At 52.8% G+C, this 10,000-nt stretch overlaps 1 protein-coding gene across 1 annotated transcript in view; it reads left to right on the top strand.

The window, feature by feature from the left end:
• Positions 1–10,000, top strand: part of LOC121274943 (protein kinase C alpha type-like) — a 22,055-nt gene that overhangs the window by 6,377 nt on the left and 5,678 nt on the right. The window contains exons 4-7 of the mRNA XM_041182315.1: positions 1,265–1,327; positions 6,768–6,906; positions 7,047–7,127; positions 7,999–8,106. Coding sequence (XP_041038249.1) covers positions 1,265–1,327; positions 6,768–6,906; positions 7,047–7,127; positions 7,999–8,106 — 391 coding nt within the window. The remainder of the gene's footprint in view (positions 1–1,264; positions 1,328–6,767; positions 6,907–7,046; positions 7,128–7,998; positions 8,107–10,000) is intronic.

Below are 10,000 nucleotides of genomic sequence, written 5' to 3'. Positions count from 1 at the left end.
TCTCTCTGTCTCTCTGTGTCTCACTCTTTCTCTCTCTGTCTCTCTTTGTCTGTGTGTCTCTCTCACTTGCTTTCTCTGTCTCTCTCTCTGTCTCTCTCTCTGTCTCTCTCTCTGTCTCTCTCTCTGTCTCTCTCTCTGTCTGTCACTCTTTCTCTCTCTCTGTCGCTGTCTTCATCACTTCCTCCCTCTCTCTCTCACTGACTCTCTTTGTCTCTCACGCTGTCTCTAACTCTGTCTCTCTCTCTCTGTCTCACTCTCTCTCTCTGTCTCTCTTTGTCTCTGTGTCTCTCTCTCTCTTGCTTTCTCTGTCTCTCTCTCTCTGTCTCTCTCTCTGTCTCTCTCTCTGTCTCTCTGTCTCTCACTCTCTCTCTCTCTGTCTAACTTTGTCTCTCACTGTCTCTAACTGTCTCTCTCTGTTTCTCTCTGTTTGTCTCTGTCTCTCTCTATCTCTCTCTCTGTCTCTCTCTATCTCTGTCTCTCTCTATCTCTCTCTCTCCCTCCCTCTCTCTCTGTGTGTCTCTCTCTCTGTCTATCTCTCTATCTCTCTCTCTGTCTCTCTCTATCTCCCTCGTCTCTCTCCCTCTCTCTCTGTCTCTCTCTCTCTCTGTCTATCTCTGTCACTGCCTCTTTCACTCTGTCTCTAACTGTCTCTCTTTGTCTCTGTGTCTCTCTCTCTTGCTTTCTCTGTCTCTCTCTCTCTGTCTCTCTCTCTGTCTCTCTCTCTGTCTCTCACTCTGTCTCTCACTCTGTCTCTCTCTCTGTCTAACTTTGTCTCTCACTGTCTCTAACTGTCTCTCTCTGTTTCTCTCTCTGTCTCTCTCTATCTCTCTCTCTCCCTCCCTCTCTCTCTGTGTCTCTCTCTCTCTGTCTATCTCTCTATCTCTCTCTCTCTGTCTCTCTCTATCTCCCTCGTCTCTCTCCCTGTCTCTCTGTGTCTCTCTCTCTCTCTGTCTATCTCTGTCACTGCCTCTTTCACTCTGTCTCTAACTGTCTCTCTCTGTCTCTGTGTCTCTCTCTCTTCTCTCTCTGTCACTCTCTCTCTCTATCTTGGTCTCTCACACACTGGCTTGCACTCTCTCACTGCTTCGACAGTCCTCTGATATCTAATCAATTGCTGCTAATTGATAAACACTGCACCATGAGCCACAGTCGATTATGCAAGGGTTTTGCAATGTCGGGTATGATGGAGAGTGCTGACGTTGAACTCAACTCTAAAAATTCTCTCCCTCTCTCTCCGCCTCTCTGTCCCAATGTCACCTTGTAGCTTCTACGCAGCCGAAATTGCAATTGGACTCTTCTATCTCCACAACAATGGTATTATATACAGGTACAGCAAGATCCCATTTGTGTGTCATGGCACAGGGAGTGAACGGGAAGGGGTTTGGGATTGGGATTGTGTACAGTGGGAGTGAGCGGGAAGAGGTTTGGGATTTGGATTGTGTACAGTGGGAGTGAACGGGAAGGGGTTTGGGATTGGGATTGTGTACAGTGGGAGTGAACGGGAAGGGGTTTGGGATTGGGATTGTGTACAGTGGGAGTGAACGGGAACAGTTTTGGGATTGGGATTGTGTACAGTGGGAGTGAACAGGAAGGGGTTTGGGTCCATTTGGATTGTGTAAAGTGGGAGTGAGCGGGAAGGGGTTTGGGATTGGGATTGTGTAAAGTGGGAGTGAACGGGAAGGGGTTTGGGATTGGGATTGTGTACAGTGGGAGTGAACGGGATGGGGTTTGGGTCCATTGGGATTGTGTAAAGTGGGAGTGAACAGGAAGGGGTTTGGGTCCATTGGGATTGTGTACAGTGGGAGTGAATGGGAAGGGGTTTGGGATTGGGATTGTGTACAGTGGGAGTGAACAGGAAGGGGTTTGGGATTGGGATTGTGTACAGTGGGAGTGAACGGGAAGGGGTTTGGGTCCATTGGGATTGTGTACAGTGGGAGTGAACGGGAAGGGGATTGGGATTGGGATTGTGTACAGTGGGAGTGAACGGGAAGGGTTTTGGGATTGGAATTGTGTACAGTGGGAGTGAACGGGAAGGGGATTGGGATTGTGTACAGTCGGGGTGAATGGGAAGGGGTTTGGGTCCATTGGGATTGTGTACAGTGGGAGTGAACAGGAAGGGGTTTGGGGCCATTGGGATTGTGTACAGTGGGAGTGAACAGGAATGGGTTTGGGATTGGGATTGTGTACAGTGGGTGTGAACGGGAAGGGGTTTGGGTCAATTGGGATTGTGTACAGTGGGAGTTAACGGGAAGGGGTTTGGGTCAATTGGGATTGTGTACAGTCGGAGTGAACGGGAATGGGTTTGGGATTGGGATTGTGTACAGTGGGAGTGAACGGGAAGGGGTTTGGGTCCATTGGGATTGTGTACAGTGGGAGTGAATGGGAAGTGGTTTGGGATTGGGATTGTGTACAGTGGGAGTGAACAAGAAGGGGTTTGGGTCCATTGGGATTGTGTACAGTGGGAGTGAACGGGAAGGGGTTTGGGATTGGGATTGTGTACAGTGGGAGTGAACGGGAAGGGGTTTGGGATTGGGATTGTGTACAGTGGGAGTGAACGGGAAGGGGTTTGGGTCCATTGGGATTGTGTACAGTGGGAGTGAACGGGAAAGGTTTTGGGTCCATTGGGATTGTGTACAGTGGGAGTGAACGGGAAGGGGTTTGGGATTGGGATTGTGTACAGTGGGAGAGAACAAGAAGGGGTTTGGGTCCATTGGGATTGTGTACAGTGGGATTGAACGGGAAGGGGTTTGGGATTGGGATTGTGTACATTGGGAGTGAACGGGAAAGGGTTTGGGATTGGGATTGTCTACAGTGGGAGTGAGCGGGAAGTGATTTGGGACTGGGATTGGGTACAGTGGGAGTGAACAGGAAGGGGTTTGGGATTGGGATTGTGTACAGTGGGAGTGAACGGGAAGGGGTTTGGGATTGGGATTGTGTACAGTGGGAGTGAACGGGAAGGGGTTTGGGTCCATTGGGATTGTGTACAGTGGGTGTGAACGGGAAGGGGTTTGGGATTGGGATTGTGTACAGTGGGAGTGAACGGCAAGGGGTTTGGGATTGGGGTTGTGTACAGTGGGAATGAATGGGAAGGGGTTTGGGATTGGGATTGTGTACAGTGGGAGTGAACAGTAAGGGTTTGGGATTGGGATTGTGTACAGTGGGAGTGAACGGGAAGGGGTTTGGGATTGGGATTGTGTACAGTGGGAGTGAACAGTAAGGGGTTTGGGATTGGGATTGTGTACAGTGGGAGTGAACGGGATGGGATTTGAGATTGGGATTGTGTACAGTGGGAGTGAACGGGAAGGGGTTTGGGATTGGGATTTTGTACAGTGGGAGTGAACGGGAAGGCGTTTGGGATTGAGATTGTGTACAGTGGGAGTGAACGGGAAGGGGTTTGGGATTGGGATTGTGTACAGTGGGAGTGAACGGCAAGGGGTTTGGGATTGGGATTATGGACAGTGGGAGTGAACGGGAAGGGGATTGGGATTGTGTACAGTGGAAGTGAATGGGAAGGGGTTTGGGTCCATTGGGATTGTGTACAGTGGGAGTGAACGGGAAGGGGTTTGGGTCCATTGGGATTGTGTACAGTCGGTGTGAACGGCAATGGGTTTGGGATTGGGACTGTGTACAGTGGGAGTGAACGAGAAGGGGTTTGGGTCCATAGGGATTGTGTACAGTGGGAGTGAACAGGAAGGGGTTTGGGTCCATTGGGATTGTGTACAGTGGGATTGAACGGGAAGGGCTTTGGGATTGGGATTGTGTACAGTGGGATTGAACGGGAAGGGGTTTGGGATTGGGATTGTGTACAGTGGGAGTGAGCGGGAAGTGATTTGGGACTGGGATTGTGTACAGTGGGAGTGAACGGGAAGGGGTTTGGGATTGGGATTGTGTACAGTTGGAGTTAACGGGAAGGGCTTTGGGATTGGGATTGTGTACAGTGGGAGTGAACGGGAAGGGGTTTGGGATTGGGATTGTGTACAGTGGGAGTGAGCGGGAAGTGATTTGGGACTGGGATTGTGTACAGTGGGAGTGAACGGGAAGGGGTTTGGGATTGGGATTGTGTACAGTGGGAGTGAACGGGAAGGGGTTTGAGTCCGTTGGGATTGTTTACAGTCGGAGTGAATGGGAAGGTTTAAGGGATTTGGATTGTGTACAGTGGGAGTGGACGGGAAGGGGTTTGGGTCCATTGGGATTGTGTACAGTGGGATTGAATGGGAAGGGGTTTGGGATTGGGATTGTGTACATTGTGAGTGAACTGGAAGGGATTTGGGATTGGGATTGTGTACAGTGGGAGTGAGCGGGAAGTGATTTGGGACTGGGATTGGGTACAGTGGGAGTGAACAGGAAGGGGTTTGGGATTGGGATTGTGTACAGTGGGAGTGAACGGGAAGTGATTTGGGACTGGGATTGGGTACAGTGGGAGTGAGCAGGAAGGGGTTTGGGTGCATTGGGAAAGTGTACAGTGGGAGTGAACGGGAAGGGGTTTGGGTCCATTGGGATTGTGTACAGTGGGAGTGAACGGGAAGGGCTTTGGGTCCATTGGTAGTGTGTACAGTGGGAGTGAACAGGAAGGGGTTTGGGATTGGGATTGTGTACAGTGGGAGTGAACGGGAAGGGGTTTGGGATTGGGATTGTGTACAGTGGGAGTGAACGGGAAGGGGTTTGGGATTGGGATTGTATACAGTGGGAGTGAACGGGAATGGGTTTGGGATTGGGATTGTGTACAGTGTGAGTGAACGGGAAGGAGTTTGGGATTGGGATTATGTACAGTGGGAGTGAATGGGAAGGGGTTTGGGATTGGGATTGTGTACAGTGGGAGTGAATGGGAAGGGGTTTGGGATTGGGATTGGGTACAGTGGGAGTGAACAGGAAGGGGTTTGGGATTGCGATTGTGTACAGTGGGAGTGAACGGGAAGGGGTTTGTGTCCATTGGGATTGTGTACAGTGGTAGTGAATGGGAAGGGGTTTGGGATTGGGATTGTGTACAGTGGGTGTGAACGGGAAGGGGTTTGGGATTGGGATTGTGTACAGTGGGAGTGAACAGTAAGGGGTTTGGGATTGGGATTGTGTACAATGGGAGTGAACGGGAAGGGGTTTGGGATTGGGATTGTGTACAGTGGGAGTGAACGGGAAGGGGTTTGGGATTGGGATTGTGTACAGTGGGAGTGAACGGGAAGGGTTTTGGGATTGGGATTGTGTACAGTGGGAGTGAACGGGATGGGATTTGAGATTGGGATTGTGTACAGTGGGAGTGAACGGGAAGGGGTTTGGGTCCATTGGGACTGTGTACAGTGGGAGTGAATGGGAAGGGGTTTGGGTCCATTGGGATTGTGTACAGTGGGAGTGAACGGGAAGCGGTTTGGGTCCATTGGGATTGTGTACAGTGGGAGTGAACAGGAAGGGGTTTGTGTCCATTGGGATTGTGTACAGTGGGAGTGAACGGGAAGTGGTTTGGGTTCTATTGGGATTGTGTACAGTGGGAGTGAGCGGGAAGGTGTTTGGGATTTGGATTTTGTACAATGGGAGTGGACGGGAAGGGGTTTGGGTCCATTGGGATTGTGTACAGTGGGAGTGAGCGGGAAGGGGTTTGGGTTCATGGGGATTGTGTACAGTGGGTGTGAACGGGAAGGGTTTTGGGTCCATTGGGATTGTGTACAGTGGGAGTGAGCGGGAAGGGGTTTGGGTTCATGGGGATTGTGTATAGTGGGAGTGAATGGGAAGGGGTTTGGTTCCATTGGGATTGTGTACAGTGGGAGTGAACGGGAAGGGTTTTGGGATTGGGATTGTGTACAGTGGGAGTGAACGGGAATGGGTTTGGGGCCATTGGGATTGTGTACAGTGGGAGTGAACGGGAAGGGGTTTGGGATTGGGATTGTGTACAGTGGGAGTGAACGGGAAGGGGTTTGAGATTGGGATTGTGTACAGTGGGAGTGAACGGGAAGGGATTTGGGTCCATTGGGATTGTGTACAGTCGGAGTGAACGGGAATGGGTTTGGGATTGGAATTGTGTACAGTGGCAGTGAACAGGAAGTGGTTTGGGTCCATTGGGATTGTGTACAGTGGGAGTGAACGGGAAGTGGTTTGGGTCCATTGGGATTGTGTACAGTGGGAGTGAGCGGGAAGGTGTTTGGGATTTGGATTTTGTACAATGGGAGTGGACGGGAAGGGGTTTGGGTCCATTGGGATTGTGTACAGTGGGAGTGAACGGGAAGGGTTTTGGGTCCATTGGGATTGTGTACAGTGGGAGTGAACGGGAAGGGGTTTGGTATTGGGTTTGTGTACAGTGGGAGTGAACGGGAAGGGGTCTGGGTCCATTGGGATTGTGTACAGTGGGAGTGAACGGGAAGGGGTTTGGGATTGGGATTGTGTACAGTGGGAGTGAACGGGAAGGGGTTTGGGATTGGGATTGTGTACAGTGGGAGTGAACGGGAAGGGGTTTGGGATTGGGATTGTGTACAGTGGGAGTGAACGGGAAGGGGTTTGGGATTGGGATTGTGTACAGTGGGAGTGAACGCGAAGGGGTTTGGGTCCATTGGGATTGTGTACAGTGAGAGTGAACAGGAAGGGGTTTGGGATTGGGATTGTGTACAGTGGGAGTGAACAGGAAGGGGTTTGGGTCCATTGGGATTGTGTACAGTGGGAGTGAACGGGAAGGGGTTTGGGATTGGGATTGTGTACAGTGGGAGTGAACGGGAAGGGGTTTGAGTCTGTTGGGATGGTGCTTTCGGTATTGCAGTTCTGTTACATTTCGATTTGTTCCCCGTCAGGGATCTGAAGTTAGATAACGTGATGCTTGATTCTGAGGGACACATCAAAATTGCTGACTTTGGGATGTGCAAGGAGAACGTTTTTGATGGAAACACAACTCGGACTTTTTGTGGAACACCGGATTACATGGCACCAGAGGTACAGACAGAATTAACCCCCCCACCTCCGATAGGGGAAGACGCTGCCCGGTGTCTGAGTGTAAATGGGGGGAGAGGTGGGTGAGAGGGTTAATCCCCCCTCCGTTGAGTGTAACTATAATTTCTATCCCCCCCCTACAGATTATTGCTTACCAATCGTATGGGCTGTCTGTTGACTGGTGGACGTTTGGAGTTCTCTTGTACGAGATGCTGGCTGGACAGGTAAGGGTTAACCGTATCCCACCTAAACCCCTCTCGAAAGACAGAGGACCCACCTGTCGTAACGTGAGGAACGTAGCAAGCTACTTTGTGCACAGCAATATCCCACTAACAACAGCACGATTGTGACCCAGGAGCTCACCTGTTGGTGGAGAGTTAAACGCTGCTCCCCAGGACACCGGAGGGGGAATTCACCCCCTCGCCCATCTTCGAATAGTTTAGTGCCCCATCCTGAAAGACGGCACCTCAAATCCTAGAGTATATACATCTCCCTCCGATAGTGCAGCGCTCCCTCAGTACTGACCCTCCGACAGTGCAGCACTCCCTCAGTACTGACCCTCTGACAGTGCAGCACTCCCTCAGTACTGACCCTCCGACAGTGCAGCACTCCCTCAGTACTGACCCTCCGACAGTGCAGCACTCCCTCAGTACTGACCCTCTGACAGTGCAGCACTCCCTCAGTACTGACCCTCCGACAGTGCAGCACTCCCTCAGTACTGACCCTCCGACAGTGCAGCACTCCCTCAGTACTGACCCTCTGACAGTGCAGCACTCCCTCAGAACTGACCCTCTGACAGTGCAGCACTCGCTCAGTACTGACCCTCTGACAGTGCAGCACTCCCTCAGTACTGACCCTCTGACAGTGCTGCACTCCCTCAGTACTGACCCTCTGACAGTGGAGCACTCCCTCAGTACTGACCCTCTGACAGTGCGGCTCTCCCTCAGTACTGACCCCCTGACAGTGCAGCACTCCCTCAGTACTGGCACCGGGGGGAGTGTCGGCCTGGATTATGGATCTCAAATTCTAGACTATATACATCTCCCTGTGATATCAGATTGAAGACCTGCTAACCTGTTGGTTTGACCTCCACAGCCCCCATACGATGGGGAAGATGAGGATGAGCTCTTCCAGTGCATTTTGGAACAGAGTGTGACCTACCCGAAAAGCCTGTCACGTGAGGCAGTCTCTGTCTGCAAAGGGGTAAAGGATTCCTCAATTACTCAATTTAAACAGGAGGACGCGAGGGGTTTCAGTCCGCGCAGAGAGAGAGAAGACTGGGGGTGGGGGGGGGGGGGGTGGTTTCCTCGTTCTCCTCGGAAGCGGAGAAGGTTAAGGGGGAGATCGAATCGAGGCGTTCGGAATCGGGAAGGGTCTGTGCGATGGGTGGGTCAATGAGGAGAAACTGTCTCCGGTGGCTGGAGGGTCGGGAACCAGAGGGACACACAGATTGAGGGCGATCGGGGGAAAGAACCAGAGGGGGATGGGGGGTGGGGGTGGTGGGGGGGAGACAGGGGGAAAGATTTAGTTTTAAACACGGCGAGTCGGTGTGGTCTGGAAGGCGCTGCCTGAAAGGGCGGTGGAAGCAGATTCAATCGGCATTTTCAAAAAGGGGAAACCGGATAAATACTGGACGGGGAAACATTGACAGGGAGGGGGAGGGAGGGAGGGAGAGAGGGAGGGAGGGGGATTAATTGCATCACCTTTTCACAGAAACGACAGTGCGGCACTCCCTCAGTACTGACCCTCCGACAGTGCAGCACTCCCTCAGTACTGACCCTCTGACAGTGCAGCACTCCCTCAGTACTGACCCTCCGACAGTGCAGCACTCCCTCAGTACTGACCCTCTGACAGTGCAGCACTCCCTCAGTACTGACCCTCCGACAGTGCCTCACTCCCTCAGTACTGACCCTCCGACAGTGCCTCACTCCCTCAGTACTGACCCTCCGACAGTGCCTCACTCCCTCAGTACTGACCCTCTGACAGTGCCTCACTCCCTCAGTACTGACCCCCTGACAGTGCGGCACTCCCTCAGTACTGACCCTCCGACAGTGCGGCACTCCCTCAGTACTGACCCTCAGACAGTGCAGCACTCCCTCAGTACTGACCCTTCGACAGTGCAGCACTCCCTCCGTACTGACCCTCCGACAGTGCGGCACTCCCTCAGTACTGACCCTCTGACAGTGCGGCACTCCCTCAGTACTGACCCTCTGACAGTGCGGCACTCCCTCAGTACTGACCGTCTGACAGTGCAGCACTCCCTCAGTACTGACCCTCTGACAGTGCAGCACTCCCTCAGTACTGACCCTCTGACAGTGCAGCACTCCCTCAGTACTGACCCTCCGACAGTGCGGCACTCCCTCAGTACTGACCCTCTGACAGTGCAGCACTCCCTCAGTACTGACCCTCTGCCAGTGCAGCACTCCCTCAGTACTGACCCTCCGACAGTGCCTCACTCCCTCAGCACTGACCCTCTGACAGTGCAGCACTCCCTCAGTACTGACCCTCTGACAGTGCCTCACTCCCTCAGTACTGACCCTCTGACAGTGCAGCACTCCCTCATTACTGACCCTCCGACAGTGCCTCACTCCCTCAGTACTGACCCTCTGACAGTGCAGCACTCCCTCAGTACTGACCCTCCGACAGTGCAGCACTCCCTCAGTACTGACCCTCTGACAGTGCAGCACTCCCTCAGTACTGACCCTCTGACAGTGCAGCACTCCCTCAGTACTGACCCTCCGACAGTGCCTCACTCCCTCAGTACTGACCCTCCGACAGTGCCTCACTCCCTCAGTACTGACCCCCTGACAGTACAGCACTCCCTCAGTACTGACCCTCGGACAGTGCAGCACTCCCTCAGTACTGACCCTCTGACAGTGCAGCACTCCCTCAGTACTGACCCTCCGACAGTGCCTCACTCCCTCAGTACTGACCCCCTGACAGTGCAGCACTCCCTCAGTACTGACCCTCTGACAGTGCAGCACTCCCTCAGTACTGACCCTCTGACAGTGCAGCACTCCCTCAGTACTGACCCTCTGACAGTGCAGCACTCCCTCAGTACTGACCCTCTGACAGTGCAGCACTCCCTCAGTACTGA

The sequence above is a fragment of the Carcharodon carcharias genome (genome assembly GCF_017639515.1).
Source record: "Carcharodon carcharias isolate sCarCar2 chromosome 39 unlocalized genomic scaffold, sCarCar2.pri SUPER_39_unloc_18, whole genome shotgun sequence".
NCBI classification, from domain to species: Eukaryota; Metazoa; Chordata; class Chondrichthyes; order Lamniformes; family Lamnidae; genus Carcharodon; species Carcharodon carcharias.
The sequence above is the reverse complement of the archived record's forward strand: the minus strand, read 5'-3'. Positions and strand labels throughout refer to the sequence as shown.